The 21,587-nt window shown below is 39.9% G+C and overlaps 1 protein-coding gene across 1 annotated transcript; it reads right to left on the reverse strand.

The window, feature by feature from the left end:
- Positions 1 to 4,082: 4,082 nt before the first annotated feature.
- Positions 4,083 to 21,076, reverse strand: mmut (methylmalonyl CoA mutase). The gene is made up of 13 exons (XM_087852373.1): positions 21,001 to 21,076; positions 19,550 to 19,968; positions 19,092 to 19,459; positions 18,846 to 19,003; positions 15,977 to 16,148; positions 15,568 to 15,816; positions 15,255 to 15,366; positions 12,621 to 12,736; positions 10,621 to 10,736; positions 9,193 to 9,324; positions 8,952 to 9,099; positions 4,841 to 5,008; positions 4,083 to 4,483 (listed from the first exon to the last, which is right to left on the reverse strand). Exons 2-13 carry the CDS (start codon positions 19,929 to 19,931, stop codon positions 4,355 to 4,357), a joined length of 2,250 nt encoding a protein of 749 aa, XP_087708499.1. The 5' UTR covers positions 19,932 to 19,968; positions 21,001 to 21,076; the 3' UTR covers positions 4,083 to 4,354.
- Between the last annotated feature and the right edge of the window lie 511 nt (positions 21,077 to 21,587).

A 21,587-nucleotide genomic window follows, 5' to 3' on the forward strand; every position in this document is an offset into this window, starting at 1 on the left:
CACTTTCCCAGTGTTTCCAAATACTCTGCACATTTCGGCCTGATGTTCCCTTTTAACTTTTAACCAAGAATAGCCGATCCTATTTTTCACTCCCTGGCTTTAAGTCCCAACTAGTGTGAAGAAGACTGAATGAATGATTGTTGAGAAAGGTGGCTCCTTCATTTAAAAGTGAGATATAAACCAAAGGTTGCGCAGAAAAATACAACAAAAACCTTGATCATAGCAAAGAAAAGGTGATTTTACTTCAAAGTGGACCTGTTCTGCTTTTCCTGATCATGTCACATAAACTGTTTTGGTAGTGGATGCTTCAATTAAACATGGCCAGAGTTTCAAATACTGGGTTCAACTGAAGTCCTGGTGAACCAAAACACTGTCCTAAATGTTCAGTGTCCAAATTGTTTCTCTTTTCTTGGATCTGTTTGATGTCAGAGAGAGAGAACATGGTCACAGGGGGAAAAAGTGGGAACATCTTTTTTCTTCTTTTCTGAGAAAAAAAGTCAGAATTCTGGAAAAGAAGAAAAAAGATGTTCCCACTTTTTTTTCTTTTTGGTGGCCCTAATTCTCCTCCGTATCTCAGACACACAGATCTCACTGCGAGGACAGTAGCACATTTGAGAGCGGCAGCCAATCAAAAGAAAGCTGGCTTAAATGGAGGGTCGTTTTTGAACTGGGAAATGTGGAAAGCAAGAGCTAGCTCTGGAGTTAGGTATTAAAAATACGGGACTAGTAAAGAGCAGGATAGGTCCACTTTAATGATTCAGGTTCAATGTACACGTGTGTATTTAGGTTTGTGATTATTTTGAGATACTTGATCTGGTTTTCCTGAAAAAAAACACAATCATATTTTTGACTGACATTTTATTTCAGGAACAGCACAGGCAGTTACCGTATGTGTTAAGTAGGTATTGTGTTAGGGTTTTGTATCGTATTGTGTTGTACTGTTATTTCAGCAACCTGACATATGCATGGTTTAATCAGTGATTCTGACAACACCCATGTTGTGAGCATGTACTGTATTGGTATCTCTTTCTATCTCGGTCCAGTGCGTCTCGCCCAGCGTCATCTGGGACAGGATCCCTCTCTTTGGAGTTTATCTTGTTTTTACGTCAGTCGAGTTTCTTTGTAAATCCTACGGAGCCCCGCAGGGGACATGGGAGAAAAAAAAATTAAGACGGACTTTTGCGAGATCTCGCAAAACAAACTCGGGATCTCGCAAAAGTTGAATTCCAACAATGGCGGCAGCTACTTAGTTGTAATATTACTCTTTCTGGGTCACAAAATACACTTTTAAGATATTTTGAGGCGTGAATGTAGTTGTGTAAGCGTCAGGTACCTGTTCGGTTTACAAGAAATCACATAATTGCAAAAGTGCTCCGACGTTTTCGGAGATCTGACACCCACTAGCTCGAAGCTAACGGGTCGAGACCTACTACAGCCGGGAGGAACACCGCTTTCCCGGCACATTGTGCCTCGACCTCCCGGTCGGCTTCGAGCTGGCGGCCTCCGAAGAATGTGGCTAAAACTTTTGCGAGATCCCGAGTTCGTTTTTGCGAGATCTCGCAAAAGTCCGTCTTAATTTTTTTTTTTCTCCCATGTCCCCTGCGGGGCTCCGTAAAATCCCGCCATCTGCTCAAGCTCATGAAATTAAAATTACAGACATAGAATTTTCTTTGTTTTCTTTATTTTTGTAGCTTTAATGCTAACAGTGTGTGGCCATGTGTGCTGGTAAATATCTGTATTGGGATGGCCTTTTGTTTGATAGCATCTGAAAGAGTTCATTCTTGATTAAGAATGTGTTTGCCTGGAATCAGTGTAATGAAACAACACACGTGGCTTTGCTTTCATTCGTTTCTAGTCAAAGTCATGTCATGAACACTGGCTGCTTTTAGTCATAATCTACATCCTTGTTTTTAAATGTGGAGCCAGAATGTGAAGTGTGTTACATTTTCAAAACACTTCTCTAATACAAGTGTGTTGTGAAAGGTTGGTTTAGTGTTGAGACATCGACTTAAATGGTGGCAGGAACTGAATCTTCTGCTGGTGTTAACTCCCTTTGCCTTTGATATTGGAGTTGGTGTTTTAATTTTGTGGTGTGTGGCAAGTAGACTTTTTTATTTCTTGCAACTTGTAACTACTGTTGACGATCGTGATTTGTGAATGTAGCGTTCTGAACACTGAACATATTTATGTATATAAGGGATTGCGCATATTTGAAAATAAACACTTAATGAATGCATTAAAGTCTTGGAAAATGACAATCACACATTCGATCTCCAACACGAGTAATGAAAGAAGACTGACATTTAAGTCTATGTTTTCTTAGTCTCGTTTTAACCCTCTCAAGGCAGGCGTTGCCGATTCGCAACAGTTAAAAACTAACAACCTGATTACCCCACATACATATTTTATGAGTTTTTTTTACTCCAAAGTACCACTGCAGGACTTGGTTGTGCATTAGCAACAAACAGTTTAATTTGAGCCTGAGAGGGTTAAAATCGGGGCATAAAGGTCACCAACGCCAGCTGACATATAAATCCATTAAAGGCAGAAGGGTGTGAATTCGCAAGTATTTCATATACATGTATTGCTTTCCTCTTAGTATGCATTTTAGATGTGCATTGATTCAATTAAAGGTCATCTTGAGAGCAGAATACAAACTGTAACCATGTGCTCCACTGAATATCCATCTGAATACAGTGAACTCATCGTTGTGTTAAGAAACCAGTTTCCAATGATCTGAACTCTATTGAGTGACATTAAAATATGGGTGCACTGTAGTCATGAAGGAATGGATGTTCAAAACAAAAATACTCAGGCTGTGGTGTCAATGTTCACTTGGTACAAGGAGCCGCCCAAAAATGTCTCCCACACCATTGAACCACCACCAGGAGTCTGCACCCAGGAAGGACGTCCTGCTTTCATGTTTATCGTCCTAAGACTCTTCCACGACATGCATTTTTAATTTCTCTTTGATATTTGGGCATATTGGGACCCGAAGAACAGAAAAAACAAAGAATTACCTTTTTTTTTTTTTTTTAAGAAAAATGAGAGCCACAAATGAGGATATTCATTTAAAATTTTGATAGAACAGTAGCAGGATAATGTCCTCATAAGTGGATATCAGGCCCATGTAGAGCAAAATTGAGTATTTTGGTCTAAATAACCCAAAATGTGATGTCCACATATCTGGACGGCATGTCCTAGGAGGTTAAGCCAGATTCTGACCCTCCCAATCAAATGTCAGGGCCGAAATTGAGACTAATCAGTTATGGAAGCATTTTTATAATCTTCATCAATTTTGGTGAGCCCATGCAAACTCTACTCTGCACTGTGCATTTAGAGATGCTCTTCTGCCTACCTTGGTTGTAACAAGAGTTCATATAAGTTACTTGTTTTTTGTTACCTTCTTATCAGCTAAAGCAGGCCAGGTTCCTCCGAGCTCTGACATCATCAAGGACTTTTCACTCAGCTGCTGCTCACTGGATATTTTTCTCTTTTTCACACCATTTTTTATAAAGTCTACAGATGGTTGTGTGTGGAAATCCCAGTAAATCAGTAGTTCCTAAGATACTCAGACCAGATCATTATGCACCTGCAACTTCACTTAAATTGTCATCTTTTGTCCTTTCACAACAAGAACATGCTTCAGCTTATACATTTCCAAAGTTCACAGTATTTATTTTGAGTAAAGACCAGTGAACCGAATTCAGAGTCACAATCAGAAAAATACTTTTCTCTAACGGCTTCATAAACTCCGACCACTGTGACGGGGAACAAATTTATGATTTATGCAAAGAGTCGAGATCAGAGCGACAGAAGGCCACTTACAGGACTATCATATCCATGAAAATAAGAGGCAGGGATAAAGTTATATAAGAGGATTGATCCATCTCCACCACACTGGCACTAATCACACTCTGCTACGTTATTAAATTACACAGAGACATTTCAAAAAATACATTCAAAGCAGGTTTGTGGTTTTCCCCGTGTTTTATCTTGGATTGTAAAAAAAAAGGGCAAATTTCTGTCACATCATAATCCTAATTGGAATAACATGGAACAACGTGTATGATAAGTGCTTTCTTTTACACTTTGGAATTTTCTGGAATTTCAGATGTAATATAATCAGACTGATTAAGAAATCAATACAGAGAACACACAGGTATGATGCAAAGGGTGAAATCATTAACAAACGTCATTCAAATCCTACTGAGGAGGTTTGTGTGACGTTACATTGTTCATTTCGAGTGTTGTTAATGAACGCAAAAAACTAAATGTAACAATTAGTCTTGCTTTTTCTTTTACATCCTCGTCAGACTGATCCTGTACAGACGCTTGAACAAGCAGTTTGCTTTCACATTGCTTGTCGATTCTTGTCCAGGCTCTTTTCAATGTTGTCAATAACCTCCACTGCAGCCTGTGGGATCCTGGTTCCTGGGCCAAAGATGGCGCATACGCCACTGTGGTACAAGAACTCGTAGTCCTGCGTTCAAACAGAGGCGTCACACGGTTGGTAAATGTTTTAATCTTTAAAAAGGCGATGCACTCTTAAAAAACGAAATAGTAATTAAACTTTTATTATCTGGAGTGGGATGGATATTGTCAATTAATTACCACAACTTCAATAATCCTTGAAAGGTAAAAGGATTTGAGTGTTCAGCAAATATTAAGCTAATAGGAAAGGGATGGAAAGAAAGACACTTTTATAGCTTATGTTTTTCACCTATCTGTTTAATTTCAGACCTACAATCTTAGACTTCCATTTCAGGCTCTAAAAAAAGGCGCATTAGGAGATAAAATGCTTTAATTATCCAAAGGAAACCATGCATGGACTGTTTACCTGGGGTGGGATGACACCTCCACAGATGACAAGTATATCTGGCCTGTTGAGTTTTTGCAGTTCCTTGATGAGCTCTGGCACCAGGGTCTTGTGTCCTGCGGCCAGCGTGCTGACCCCGACACAGTGAACGTCTGCATCAACCGCCTGCTGGGCCACCTCCCGGGGGGTCTGTTTAGGAGAAAGAAAGAAGAGGAAAACACACAAACAACTCAGAGTGAGGTGGGCAGGATTTGAGGGAAATAAACATGAATGCAACAGTAATGCTGCTACTGTATTGTACTCAAAATGTCTTTTTTTTTTAATGTAGAACTGCCAAAATGCCCAAAGATCACTTAATGTGTCTTTTTGTTTTCATGTGTCACATTTTAATAACGATGGAACCTCCAAAAACTTGCTTTTCCATCTAGAAATGTTATTTTTTAATTTGTTGACTGTGCCTACACAGTCTTTCACAGAGCCCATCATTACTTCTAAAAGACTCACACTCACATTACTAGATTTATTTTTCCATTTACATTTCTCTTAATTTTTTTCCTGACAAAACCCCAGAGAGATTTTTGTCTCCTCCCACCATCTAAGCGGGGATCTGTTGGTTGTTAGGCAACTGTGTAAAGCATTACAACGTGAAGTCACTCCCATCAGTTTTTAACGAGTGTTTTCTAAATCCTATTTCACAGTCTCATCTCTTAGTTTCAATATTTGATATGTTGTCTTGATTAATTTTTCCAGTTTTTTCAGAAACAGCGTAACACTTGAATATTAATACTTGAGTTCCCTCTGTCTTTTTTTATGAGCTGGGCTAAAAATAACAGCAGTTTAACGCCACGCTTTACTTACCACCACCAGCTGAGATTAACACCAAGCCCTGTGATCAGTGGTGTGAACTCATGCCAACAAAGTGTGACATCATTAGCTGTAGGGCTCACCCAATTCAAAATGCACACAGATCATCTGGCGAAGCTTAAATAAGCACCTTTAGGTTGTCTGAACGTTTGAACTGTCCAACAAAGATGCGGCGATTGCGTCTGTATGACTTCAGCGGCATGTCATTCATTTTTAAAAAGTTATGACAATCGCCGACAGCATGTTTTCAGCTTATATATGCATCTGAAATTCACTTAAAGCTAAAGCAGTATGGAGTCGGGGTTCGCCGCCATTTCTTGATGTAGCTCGTCAGTACTAGCAGTTCCTCACATTACAGAGCATTATGTAGAGAGCAAAACCTTTGGGATTACATAGAAATCTGAGGTGTGAGCATCAGTTATTATTTTAACTACTCTTTAACACAAAAGAAGACCTTAAATGCCTCGGACACTTCAAATAACAGAAAAAACACATGTGGCGGGGTGTGGCCTGGGCGCAGATGCACCTCTTCTTAGACAACCTGGTGGTCTCGGGCTCCCCAAGGAGCACCATATTGACGCCGAACTTAGTGCAGACACCCAATCGACATAGCCTGCTGCAGCTCAGAGCCCTGAGCCTACAGTTTTTGTATTGTATGTATATTAATAACACTTCTCTTCCACTCGAGTGTGACAGCTGCAGTAAGCACCGACAATAACACGGTACCGAAACTCAGGAACTTTTACTCGTGCACCATGGAGAGCATCCTGACGGGAAACATCTCAGCCTGGTTCGGGAACAGCACCATGCAGGACAGAGCGCACCATCCGCTCCGAGCTCCCTGACCTGCACTCAATCTACAGCAGGCGGTGCTGGACCAAGGCCATCCCAACAACGGACTGTTCTCTCTGTTGAGGTCAGGAAAGCGATTCCGCTCCCTGAAGACCAACACAGAGAGACTGAGGAGGAGCTTCTTCCCGCAGGCGATACGGTCTCTCAATCACACCGCCACACAGTACTGACCCAACCATTGGGTTCTTACACACACACTGCACATTCTGGACTTTGTTTACACTAATTCGATTAGATGCGTGGTCATCTAATCGAATCACTTCATCACTAAATCACTTTAAGCATATTTGCACTGCACACGACACAAATGTGGATTGCCCAACACTGGACATTATATTTCTTCATTTCCATTTAATACTGTACAGCTGCTGTTATTGTATATATATATATATATACAGTGGGGCAAAAAAGTATTTAGTCAGCCACCGATTGTGCAAGTTCCCCCACTTAAAATGATGACAGAGGTCAGTAATTTGCACCAGAGGTACACTTCAACTGTGAGAGACAGAATGTGAAAAAAAAATCCATGAATTCACATGGTAGGATTTGTAAAGAATTTATTCGTAAATCAGGGTGGAAAATAAGTATTTGGTCACCTCAAACAAGGAAAATCCCTGGCTCTCACAGACCTGTAACGTCTTCTGTAAGAAGCTTTTCTGTCCCCCACTCGTTACCTGTATGAATGGCACCTGTTTGACCTCATCATCTGTATAAAAGACACCTGTCCACAGCCTCAACCAGTCAGACTCCAAACTCCGCCATGGCCAAGACCAAAGAGCTTTCGAAGGACACCAGGAAAAGAATTGTAGACCTGCACCAGACTGGGAAGAGTGAATCTACAATAGGCAAGCAGCTTGGTGTGAAAAAATCAACTGTGGGAGCAATCATCAGAAAATGGAAGACATACAAGACCACTGATAATCTCCCTCGATCTGGGGCTCCACGCAAGATCTCATCCCGTGGGGTCAAAATGATCATGAGAACGGTGAGCAAAGATCCCAGAACCACACGGGGGGACCTGGTGAATGACCTGCAGAGAGCTGGGACAAAAGTAACAAAGGTCACCATCAGTAACACACTACAACGGCAGGGAATCAAATCCTGCAGTGCCAGACGTGTTCCGCTGCTGAAGCCAGTGCATGTCCAGGCCCGTCTGAAGTTTGCCAGAGAGCACATGGATGATACAGCAGAGGATTGGGAGAATGTCATGTGGTCAGATGAAACCAAAGTAGAACTTTTTGGTATAAACTCAACTCGTCGTGTTTGGAGGAAGAAGAATACTGAGTTGCATCCCAAGAACACCATACCTACTGTGAAGCATGGGGGTGGAAACATCATGCTATGGGGCTGTTTTTCTGCCAAGGGGACAGGACGACTGATCCGTGTTAAGGACAGAATGAATGAGGCCAAGTATCGTGAGATTTTGAGCCAAAACCTCCTTCCATCAGTGAGAACTTTGAAGATGAAACGAGGCTGGGTCTTCCAACATGACAATGATCCAAAACACACCGCCCGGGCAACAAAGGAGTGGCTCCGTAAGAAGCATTTGAAAGTCCTGGAGTGGCCTAGCCAGTCTCCAGACCTCAACCCCATAGAAAATCTGTGGCGGGAGTTGAAAGTCCGTGTTGCTCGGCGACAGCCCCAAAACATCACTGCTCTTGAGAAGATCTGCATGGAGGAATGGGCCAAAATACCAGCTACTGTGTGTGCAAACCTGGTAAAGACCTATAGTAAACGTTTGACCTCTGTTATTGCCAACAAAGGTTATGTTACAAAGTATTGAGTTGTATTTTTGTTATTGACCAAATACTTATTTTCCACCCTGATTTACGAATAAATTCTTTACAAATCCTACCATGTGAATTCATTAATTTTTTTTTCACATTCTGTCTCTCACAGTTGAAGTGTACCTCTGGTGCAAATTACTGACCTCTGTCATCATTTTAAGTGGGGGAACTTGCACAATCGGTGGCTGACTAAATACTTTTTTGCCCCACTGTGTGTATATATATATATATATATATATATATATATATATATATATATATATATATATATATATATATATATATTTCTTCATACATTCTTATATATTTCTATACTGTGTATTTTGTTGTACAGTTATTTTATTTTCAACTTTAATTTATATATTTTATCTTATTCTTTCCCAGTTAAATTTACCCTTTTTAATTTTCATATTTATTATGATTATTTATCTTATTCATAGCCTTTTTTTTCTTTAGGTCACGAGCAGTTGTGTAAGCATTTCACTGCATATCGTACTGTGTGTGACCGTGTATGTGACAAATAAAATTTGAATTTAAATTTTGAAACAAATGAACAAAAAGAAACAATTCTGATATATATATTATCAGATTGAGGTCATTACGTCCTATTTCCTTGGTACAACATTCACCTGAAACAGTGGTCCGATGTCTACATCAAAGCCCAGGTCTGCGAACCCCGTGGCGATAACTTTGGCACCTCTGTCGTGACCGTCCTGCCCCATCTTTGCCACCAGCAATCGAGGATTCCTCCCCTCATGCCTCTTGAACTCTACAACTCTTTGTTGAAGAAGAATTTTACTTGAATCAGCAAATCGAGAGTCTAGCATGTAAATTATAAAGGTCATGAAATAAATTGTTATTATTTTTTACCTGTTGTTGGCCAGAGTGATCTCTTCATGCTCTCCGAACTCAGTGCGGTAAGCCCCGCTCACCATCCTGGTGCTGGCCTTGTGTTCACCAAACACCTTCTTCATGGCTTCGGTTATCTCACCAACAGAGCATCTGCAGAAAGGAGCAGATTCGAGCGATAAATAATCATTAAGTACTATTTTAAGATATCCACACTCAATACACTAATAGCCTGTTTTTTAATTATAGCATTACAAATTTTATCACTGTATGCTCATTAAGAATTATGGGAGCTCTCATGTCGTCACTGATCCGCAGATGGTAATAAAAAAGCAACAGATACGTAATTTTACTGCTAATTTTAAATCAGCTGTTGAAATGTAAATTAGCGAGGCACTTGTGTTTATATGAAATAACACAGATGATTATATTGGAAGGAATTTAAATGTTTTTTAGAGATAACCGGATAAGTGTTCCCAGTCAGGCTATCCCACTGCCTCCAAGGAAATAAGCTGCAATTAGCACGTGAACTCTTCACATAATATTGCACCCAAGTGTTACACAGTTCATAATTACATTCTCACATAAGACCAGAGAGTAAGGCCGATAATGTAACTATAACGTTTAATTTCACATGTGACCGGCTTCTTAACCTAATATCAGAGTAACTAATGACTATTAAATAACCTGCTGCAGACCTGCTGTAGCACATGAACAGGCTCCAGGTGTGCTGGTGTGTAGAGATGACATTATATATCGATTATGTTTTACGCCTTTTAACCTTCTACTCCTCGTGATTTGGTTTGTCACATAACAGTTTTGGGTATGAAAGCAAATTGAAAACCAGTGCTAAAAGTTACCCAAAAACAAAAACCCCTTGAAGAAAAAGCACAGAGTGGATTACAGTGTAGTGGTAAATACATTCACACAGGATGGGGGCATTTAATAGCAGTTATCTAATAATAATAATAATGGATTGCATCTATATTGCGCTTTTCGGGACCCCTCAAAGCGCTTTACAATTCCACTATTCATTCACTCTCACATTCACACACTGGTGGAGGCAGCTACAGTTGTAGCCACAGCTGCCCTGGGGCAGACTGACAGAGGCGAGGCTGCCATATCGTGCCATCGGCCCCTCTGGCCATCACCAGTAGGCGGTAGGTGAAGTGTCAGCCCAAGGACACAACAACTGAGACTGTCCAAGCCGGGGCTCGAACCGGCAACCTTCCGATTACAAGACAAACACCCAACTCTTGAGCCACGATCGCCCTTCTAGTGCTGGAAAAGGTCACTGTGCTCATTTGAAGGCACTGATTAGGAAACGATTTAGACTGATTAACAAAGGAACAACAGACCAGAATAAAACTGCAGCCTGATTGAGGGTTTGAAGCAGCATTCACGCACACATAAGACTGATCAAAGGAGCTTTTCTGAGTCAGTTCTGACCTGGCTCTTGATGCCTCCACAGCCAGAGCTAAAAGGTTGCCCTCCCTGGTTCGGGCACACTCCTCAATGGCAGCCAGACACTTCTTGGCTTTCTCAGGGTCACGGCTCTCCCTCGCCTACAGAAAAGGAGGCAATGTGATATAAACATGGCACTTAAATGTTTTAATCCATCATGCTGTTGTTTATACTACAATACAGGTTTGGGTACTTTTTTTCAAAACTCAGACTAATGGTGTCAAAGCCTGAACTTGAGATGATTATTCATGCTTTTATTTCTTCCCATTCAGACTACTGTAACGGTCTTTTTACTTGTTTTAACAAATCAGCCTTAAATCGTCTTCAGACTGTGCACAATGCTGCAGAACGTCTCTTAACAGGCACCAAGAGAAGATCTCATATTACTCCAGTTTAGCCTCCTTTCACTGGTTGCCTGTAAGTTTTAGGTTTCATCTTAAAATTGTAGTTCTAACCTTTAGGGCCCTACATGGTCAAGCTCCCCAATATTTATCTGACCTGCTGAAACCGCATTCATCTTCTCGAGCTTTAAGTTCATTAGACCAGAGACTGCTGGAGGTACCACGCACTCGTTTTAAAACTCGTGGTGATCGGGCCGATCAGGCAGCGGCACCACGGTTGTGTCTTCCTCTGCGCTGCACGTCTTATAAAAAACAGCTGAAGACATTTTTATTTAGAAAAGCATTTGATTAATTTCTTCTTAGATTGTTTTTATTGGTTTACATTGCTGTTTTATTTACTGTTACATTGTTTTATATTTCCATTTCTTGTGTTGTAAAGCTTTTTATCTGTGAAAAGCGCGATATAAATAAATATTACTTACTTTTTACTTACTTACTTTACTTTTGTGTGCGGAAAATCGTGATGAATTTTTATATTCATCACTTGGTTATGTCAGTAAACTGGGATCATATGTAGAAAAGTACATTTTGCAGATAGCTCATTTTCTCACAATGTGTAACTATCCTAAATAAAGCTGTAGGGTCTGAACCCAACAACGTAGTTTATTGTATTCAGTACAAAAGTTTTTGAGTCTTCTCCCGAATACCTTTTTTTTTTTTTTTTTTTTTTGCCTGTCCCGTTTGGTTCTTTTGGTTCAGAATTATTGTCTAAAGGCGAGGAAAGATGTCCAACAGATTTACTTTACCAAATTGACCATCCTAGCCTTGCCATAATGGTCTATTTGATTCACCTTTTATTGTTTTTTTTTTCACTTGCTAGATATGGGACAGACTTGAATGAGGAAAAGAAAAGGGAGAAAGGAAGAGGGGGAAAAAAACAGCGGAGAAGAGGGACGGGGATAAAGGGCAAAAAAAACAAAAACCAACTAAATAAGCAGACAGAAAAAAATACATATATCAATCACCTGGATCACCTGTTGAGAAAGAAAAAAGAAAACAAGCAGAAGAAAACGAGAGCAATACAATAAACAACATCACGATGATATATGGGAATATGACAGTAAATACTAAATATTAAACATTATTGTGCAGCACGTAAGATCGACAGCGCACAGTGTGCTTTGATATAGGAGCCAAAAAGGGTGTCGTTTGTGTGTGTGAGCACCCGTGTGTACACCTGTGAGCAAATACCTAAATAAAGTGCAAAATTGGTTTTTAAGCAGTAACTGCAAAGAAAATATATATATATTTAATACAAATTAATATATAAATATATATTTAATGTGAGAGAAAGTTCAATAAACACTCAATGTTCAAAGGAAAATAGATTTTTATTTCTAACATTTCATGTTTCAGGCTTTAAATGGCAAACCTTATAATATAAAGTGTCTTGAATGACCATTGCTGTTTTGGAACTGTGAAATTAAAAAACCATTAGAAGATTAGAAAGCCTTGATGTTTCCCAAACTCTGCAAACCGTTTTTTCCAGTTTAAAGAAAAAAAACTGCTGTGCCGATTAAAAGGCGCATGTATATTATACCTGTCATACTGCCAGCTCATCAAGCTGTTAACCGTACCACTGACCTTTTTCAGTTTTTCAATCTGCTTCTGGCGCACAGCGGTGTTATCTATGGCCAGGACCTCCACCGTCTCCTCCGTCTCCAGACGGTACTTGTTCACACCAACAATAACTTCTGAGCCTGAAACATTCAGGAGAACGACAGAGGATAAATGACAGACACAAAGGAAGTAAATGGTAAGTTATTAGGGCGACGATGAGAAGAAATGAAGATCATTATGACGCATCTGGTGAGAAAGGTTATCCTTTTAAATATACAACCTCAAATACATGTAAACTGCAGCAATTGATAAAAAATATTAGCTCATTTCGAATGTTATGGCAGCAACACATCTCTAAAAAGTTGGGACACGGCCATGTTTACTGCTGCGTAGCATCAGCTCTTCTTTTAACGACAGTCTGTAAACGGAGGAGACGAGCAGCTTTTTTTTTAGTTTCATAATATTTCAAATGTTTTCAACTGATGAATTTAGCACAAAGTCACACAGCTGTGAAAGACAGTGTATGCCGTTTGGCATCCTCTCGCTGAAATATGAAAGGCCTTCCCTGAAAAAGAAATACATCTGGATGGAGTAAGTGCTGCTCTAAAACCTGTTTTATACCTTTCAGCACTCACGGCGTCTTTTCAGATCTTCAAGTTGCCAATAAATAGTCCCTCTCCTTTTTATTACAGAGGACACAGCCTCAGTGTTTTCCAAAATGAAGTTCAAACTTCAGTTCATTCAATCACACACCAGTTTTCCACTTTCCCTCACTGTGGCTTAGAGAATATTCAGAGACTGTGTCTGTGAAGGTTCTCAGTCATCCAGGTCATCGTAGTCAAAGGAGCTTGCAAAGAAAAGTGTCTGGACTTCTCTAAGTTGCTTGAAGACGTTTCACCTCTCATCCGAGAAGCTTCTTCAGTTCTAAGGTCAAATGGTGGCTAGGTTTAAATCTGGGACTCTCCACCATTTGACCTTAGAACTGAAGAAGCTTCTCGGATGAGAGGTGAAACGTCTTCAAGCAACACTGATTTCTGCAAGTGCTGCACTGATTTCTGAGTGACAGAATCATGTCTGTTTTGTGTCACAGGCAGAGATGGGCAGTACTATAATCCGATTACTTTTTCAAGTAACGAGTAAAGTAAGGGATTATATTGCAAAAACGGTAATTAGATTACCGTTACTTTCCCGTAGGAACGCTGTGTTACTGCGTTACTAAAACTGTGATTTTTTTGCGAGAATGTCTCATGACAGTGACGTAAGCGAGTGCGACGTTCGTGACAACAGCTGTGTGCAGATCAACAATGGATCATATATCGAGTGCGGGAGAGAGTATGAGCGTGCAGCGTTTAAAGCGTGGAAGTACTGACCTTACTTTGAGTTTGATTCCATAAAAAGTGACAAAAACATTAGTGTCCGTTGTGCGTGGGAAGAAAACTTCTTTTTACAGCAAAAAACCCCTAAACTTCCGAGCAAGCACCGAGTAGCTACGACGTAATGGGAAACTCACAGAGAAACTCGCGGATTCTTCCACTGACCGCTGCGGCACACCTGCACCAGGGTAAACCTCCGCCTACCCCACTCCTGCTTTACAGGTGAAAATAGAGCAAAAGGACCGCTAGTCTTTGACTTTATTTATTTTCTGCTGTGTTTTACTTGCATCTATTTGAAAGACTGAGTGTAAACACAAAAAATATTTTATTTTATGTGCTGGAATGTGCAGAAAATAGGTTTAAATGTTAAACTAATTTCTTCCAGTCAGAGAATGGTGCATATAATTAAATTTTTGCTTGATGCATAAAGTTAAAAGATTAAAACTAATAAAACAAGTTTTAAAAAGAGACTTTTCCATTTGATTACATTTTGTATGATGGATTATGCAGAAAAAGTAGAATTGGGCTGAAAGATCTATCGCTTTATCACCTATTCAGGTTGTAAATCGTGTTTTTAAAAAGTAACTAAGTAACTAAGTAACTAATTACTTTTGAAAATAAGTAATCAGTAAAGTAACGGGATTACTTTTTGGGGGAAGTAATCAGTAATTAGTTACCGATTACTTTTTTCAAGTAACTTGACCAACACTGGTCACAGGCACACAGACTTGATTTTCATCCCGTCCCTATCGCACAGATATTTCTCCAGATTCTCAGAATCATTTGATGATATTACGTTCTGCAGATCATGTAATTATTCTAAAAATATCTAATCAGTTTTGGGAGATTGATGAACATCTGCCTGTCTAAGATGTTCTTTTTATACCCGATCTGTTAGTGGCATGTTGCCAGTTAACCTAGATAGTTACAAAATGACACTTTTCCAGCCTTTCGTTGCCACCGTCCCAACTTTTTTCAGACATGTTTTAAAATGAGCTAATACTCTTTATAAAATATAAACTCAGTTGAAACATTTGATGTTTTCTATGTTCTATTGTGAATAAAATATGTGTTTTAGACATTTGCTAACCACTTCTTTCTGTATTCACATTGAAACGACATCCCTTTTTTTCTCTTTGAATTGGGATGTAAATTCTCCGTTTCACTTCAGCACAGGCAGAGGGCAGGTTAAATGTTAGGACTGCTTTAAGTAATTAAAGTCAGGAGGGAGGTTAAAGAAAGAGAGGCTTTAAGGCTTTATAAAGAAGTCACCTTTATGCAGTACCTGAGTCAATGCGGGCCTGTCTACGAGCAGCACATTCCTCAATACGGAGCTTTGGAATTCCCTCGGCTACCGCTTTGGCCATGCCTCCCATCTCTTCGATGTCTTTAATAAACTATAAAAAGCAAAAGACCGGCTATAAAAGAATCTCTTCATGATTATGTGTTGCTGTTCTAAAGCTACAGCAAGAGCACTTGGAGCAAAGGAGAAATAAAACCTGCATAATACAAGATTCAGGTCAAAAATGGATCGGAGGAAAGGGTTAATCGATAATGAATTCAGCGCTCTGGTTACTGCCTTCGACCCTGCGACCAACCTTCAAAGCAGTGTTATAGACATCATCTGTGAGAGCCTCCATCATGTGCGAGCCTCCCCAAGGATCTGCGACTTTGGGGATGCCCGACTCCTCCTGGATGATGATCTGAGTGTTCCTGGCGATGCGAGCGCTTTTCACGGTGGGCAAGCCCAGAGCTTCATCGAAAGAGTTGGTGTGCAGCGACTGGGTCCCCCCAAACACAGCGGCCATGGCTTCAATCACCGTGCGGATCACATTGTTGTATGGATCCTGAGAGCGGTCACATGGCACATTAATACTGATTAATTCATTTACATTTTTACATTTCTGTCTTTATTTGCAGATTTCGAAATCTAACAATTCGGGATCTCAAAGTTGGCCGATTATCTCCTCGTACTGTGAGAGCATCAATAAAACAATTCATACTTACTTGTTCAGTGAGAGACCAGCCTGAGGTCTGGCAATGTGTACGCAGGAGGAGAGACTTGGCATTCTTGGGCTGGAAATTTTCTTTAATGAGCGTAGCCCATAACCTCCTGGCTGCCCTCAGCTTGGCAATTTCCATGTAGAAATTCATCCCGATGCCCCAGAAGAACGACAGCCTGAAAAGAAAAACACAAAAATGTCAAAAGAGAGGTTTGTTAAAAATTACAAGTGACACACCAGCGTAGAGTTTAGTGTTTTTTATACAGAAAAAGAAAAGAAAAAGAGGCCTTGGTGCCTTATTATGGATTACATAAATGTCACTAAGCAGCCAGATAATAACGGTCACATACACCACTGGTATGTGGTACAAGTTAGCTAAAAATCAGATCAATCAGATCATTGTTTGGGATATAACCTTTCTTCCCTTCCTGTTATTTGCCATCCTTAACCAGCACTTTCCAAATCAAGAGGGTACATCATCCAAAATCAACTGCAGACGGCGCCAAATAATAACGATCTGAATAATTACAATTTCATATCCAACCTAATTCAACTGCCTGATCTGTCTCAGTCTGACATTTATGAAAAGCACAGCCCCGGCAATAAATTGGCGAAGCTACTATTTCAATTGATTTTGGCACACTGCAAATATCCTGGGATCAGTGTGCACGTCAGCTGCTAAGCAGCAATTACAGGAAAGACATGGAAAGGTTTTTCATCACATATTTGGGTCATTCATTGCAAGTTCGTCAAATGCCTCCAACCCCAGATTTGTGTCAAAAAATGGGAAAGATAGGCTTCTTAATAGGAATTAGGTTCCCTACAGTGATTAGTCTTCTCAAGAAATAAAATACAGTTCTGAGCAAAACTCTTTTTATATATATTTTACCTACAAGGAGCAACTTTCTTGTCATTTTTTGGAATATTTTTGAGCAATAGTTCTCCAGGACTCCTGAAGATTTGGGACATTTGGCTGCTTTTTCACATATTTTCAGTCCAGTGCTTTTACCTGACCATTTTCAGAGGAATTTTTTAGTTTGTTAAGCCGCTTATCACCAACCTATGAATCATTCAAACATAAAAAGGCACCAAACTCAAGTGATGAACCTGTGTTAAGTCTACACATAACAGGCAAAGGACCAATTTTTAATAGTCTCTTTAGGCTCTTTGTTCTCAGCAGCCTGTCACAAAAACAACATCCCCAGTTCAAGCTTGTTAGAGCTGTATGAACTCTGCTTTAACCTCACAGACATTTGTGTTTGCACGTTTCAATAAACTGCTGCACATATTTCCCATCTTTCTAGCAAAATATGCTGAAATAAGAAGGGCTCGAGGTTAGCTCCAGACTTTTTAATTATATTTTTCAAGTGTAAATGTTTAAGTTGTGATGGCGCTCAGCACACACCCTTTATTCTACACCAGAAGAAAAACTGCTGGACTGTGAGGGTGCATAAATAAAAACACACATAAATATGATTCATAGCTGATACATGAGAGAAAACTATCATGAATTTTTGATAGATTCTGGAAAAAAGAGCTAAAATGGTAAATGGCCTGTATTTGTATAGCGCTTTTACTAGTCCCCCCTCGGGACCCCAAAGCGCTTTACACACCCAGTCATCCACCCATTCACACACTGGTGGAGGCAGCTACAGTTGTAGCCACAGCTGCCCTGGGGCAGACTGACAGAAGTGAGGCTGCCATATCGCGCCATCGGCCCTTCTGGCCAACACCAGTAGGCAACGGGTGAAGTGTCTTGCCCAAGGACACAACGACCGAGACTGCCCGAGCCGGGGCTCGAACCGGCAACCTTCCGATTACAAGACGAACTCCCAACTCTTGAGCCACAATCGCTAAATGCTCTAAATGGACACATTTAGACAAGCTAATATATTGGTTCATATTAATAAATGAGATATACCTGAACAAAGTCCACAGAGGAAAGTTGCCCTCTTTACACAGTCTTGAAACTGGTCTTTGAAGCCTTTCCTCCCCCCCCCCCCAATTATTGCTCTAATCCTGGGTTTAATTTGCTGGAGCAGCAATTGACTGGTAACCTGCACCACTAGCAGATGGATGCCTCACAGTGGAATTATTTAGTTTAAATATTTTAAGCCTTTTCTAAACATGTCTTGTAACCTAACAAGCCTTATCTGGAGGCTCACTGGAGCTGTTTCAATACCACAACCTTAAATATAAAGACCACCAGACTCCAGATGTGAAATGTTTAAACAGCTTTTACAAAAGAATAAGGTTCCAATCATCTGCACCCCCGTGACTGAATCTATATATTTGAAAATGTATTAAATATAGAGCAATACCTACCTTTTATTTACTTTTTATCTTATTTAATTTACAAAAATAACTTTTTAGCACCTCTGTTAATATTGACAAATGAATGTGATGTAGTTATTTTTTAGCATGGCTGAACTCATATTAGCAAAAAAAACATCTAATTTGTGCAATTCTAAGAAAAACTTGATTTGTTTTTTTTCCTTCTTTTTGTGGTAAATTGCGGTGGAAATGATGAGCATGCAATACCTGCATGTTTGTTTTCGATAATAGTTAAAGATTTATGGTTAATTGGCTTTGTTTTTATGGTGATTCACAGTAATTTAATGGTTTGATTTGTTTACTGGTTAAATGTGCATCATCACTGTCATTGTGCATTAATATTAATGTACGTTTTGTCACTAAAAGGACATTTACTGAGCGTCTTATTCATTCACCAACATCACAACTGTCATTTGTTGATATTGTGACCATCACTGGCAGCAATCCTGAAGGCATTTGTGACGTGTTATCATAGATTTCTCAGAAATATAAACTATTATTAAATATCATTATTATTAAAACACCTTGTCAGCTTTTACCTTGGAGCAAATTCATCTATGGTTAACCCTGCTTTCAGTCCAGTGCGGCAGTACTCCAGGCCGTTAGCAATGGTGTAGGCTACTTCCAAGATGGCATCAGCGCCGGCCTCCTGAAGATGGTAGCCACTGATGGATATGGAGTTGAACTTAGGCATGTGCTGTGAACATGACCGTGGTAGCAAATCAGTTACACTGTGTTCAACAGCACTGGAAAAAAGGTTTCATTAAACCTGCGCTAGTACATACCTTAGAGGTATATGCAAAGATGTCTGCAATGGCGTGCATGGAAGGTTCCGGGGGGAAAATATAGGTGTTGCGCACCATAAATTCCTTCAAAATATCATTTTGAATCGTGCCAGTTAGTTTCTCTTTTGGAACGCCCTGCTCCTCTCCAGTGACAATAAACATTGCCAACACAGGGATAACTGCTCCATTCATAGTCATTGAAACAGACATCTTTTCCAATGGGATTCCATCAAAGAGCAACTTCATGTCCTCAACTGTATCTATAGCCACTCCAGCCATGCCCACATCTCCGTGGACCCTGGGGTTGTCCGAGTCATAACCACGGTGTGTTGGGAGGTCAAAGGCCACAGAAAGACCCTGCTGACCAGCTGAAACGAGAGGGTCAAAGAGTAGCGTAATAATTATTTCAATGCAAGCTTGGCAGAAATGTGAAAAACTTAGACCACAACAAAACCTACCCTTTATGTTGTCTTTATAGAACTTATTGCTCTCCTCAACAGTGCTGAATCCAGCATACTGCCTGATAGTCCAAGGTCTGTATGTGTACATGGTGGGATAGGGCCCTCTAGTGTAAGGAAACACTCCTGGCAGTTCATCAGCAACATCTTTTGAGTCTGTTTTGGTGTACACGGGCTTGATTTTAATCCCCTCAGGAGTGTGCCAGATCAGATCTTCTGGATTCTTCCCCTTCAGCTGTTTCTTAGCCAGACCGGCCCATTCAGAATGCAGCTCAGCGCGGTCCTGACAGGGTACTGAAGTATGGATCAGAGAGCAGTGTGTGAGGGATGAGGAGACTGAAGTTCTAACCAGGTGCCGGGCAGCCCTCTGTGCGGTCAGCATGCTTACTGTTGGCTTAATCACTCACACATGGAAAAACCTGGAGGCAGAAGAGAAAAAGCTGCTCAAATCAGCAGTTGTAGTAAGTTGGAACAATCTGGCAATTTCCAGTTAATGACTAATTAAATCTGTTTGACAGTTTAATACAAAACACAGCAGCAAGTGTCACATGATAAACTATAAATTTAAAGCTTACATGCAATATTTTGCATGCATTGCTAGAGTTGCCTGTTTCATATCCTAAAGTGTTTTTGAAAGCAAATTAAATGATAATAAATCCATGTACTCAAACTTTATAGCAGATTGTAAGTGCAGGTTAGGTAGTCTGCAGTGATGTGGTTAAGTTTACAGAGATGGGCCGTGTTGGACGGTTGCAGGGCAGACCGAGGTACGTGGTCACGGCTAGCTTTGGTGCTGGGTACCAGCAGAGACATTTACAAGAGAGAGATATGGCACTTAGTTCTAAAATGTGATTTATAAGATCATTTATATTTTAGATTGAAAGTTGTTGGTAGAAGCATACCTACCAGAGGAGACGCTTTTAAAATCTTATGTGTGCAAAGTTTGCAAACTTTTATGCAGATTGAATCAGATTTGACTGAATATTCTGCACATCAAATTTTAATGGTTTGTTGACCTTTAAAATGCATTTCAATGTGACTAAATCAAGTTAAGTAACAGGCGGTGGACACCTGCTCTTTGATGGCGTATTTTAACTTGCAGCTTATAAGAAATTAAAAGAGAAGATGCTAACTAGTTATTAGCATAGTGGTAAAGAAACAAACTGAACAAATACATGACTACATCACACTTTATCAAATTACAAAACCACGCGCTGTTTAAGTCGCTGTGGTAGAATAAAACTAGAGACTTATATGAGAGCAATATGCAAAAAAAAAGAGACTAGACTCGTTGCTAAGCTAAGTCCGCTAGCCGTAAAACGTTACCGAGCTGCACTCGTTTGCAATGGCGTAAACGTAAAAGCAAAACAGTGGTATACAACATGAGGCATATTGGTGCCTCGCGTGTTTAACAGTGAGTATTTTCAGAGATATTACAACAGAATTCTGACCTTGTCGTTTGTTTTCTTGTTCAGACTGATGACAGGCGTGTGTGCCTGTAGCCAATGGAGTTTGACAACAGAGTCAGTCAGCCAATCGGTTGCGAGAATCAACTACAGTACCCTTTGACCTATTACACCGGAAACACATGTTACAGCAAAGATATTTGACTGTCGTAGAGATGAGCGACACAAACAGTTGTTAGTGTATGTGTATATTTCATTTGCTTTATTGGGTTATTCAGCTATTGATGTCGTTCAGTTGTAGTAAACAATTAGTACAGTTACCTTCATGCGATTGAAACATATTTTTTTATAATGACCACCCTTATTCCCTGTTTTGTCGAAGCTAAGACTGAGAGTTCGTGATTATTATTATTATTATTATTATTATTATTATTATTAGAGATTTGAGGAAAATTCAAAGTGATGCGTCGGAAAATATTGATAAAAACAGATGTGCAATAACTGCATATAATTCAAACCCATAGTTAAATAAAATTGGTAACAACATATCACGTTTTGAAACTGAGATAAAATACATGGACAAATCAGATTATGATGTATCTCCATATTAGTTCATCCGAAAAATGCTAGAT

The sequence above is a fragment of the Neolamprologus brichardi genome, chromosome 15 (assembly GCF_056152115.1).
Source record: "Neolamprologus brichardi isolate AB-2024 chromosome 15, ASM5615211v1, whole genome shotgun sequence".
In the NCBI taxonomy this organism is placed as follows: domain Eukaryota; kingdom Metazoa; phylum Chordata; class Actinopteri; order Cichliformes; family Cichlidae; genus Neolamprologus; species Neolamprologus brichardi.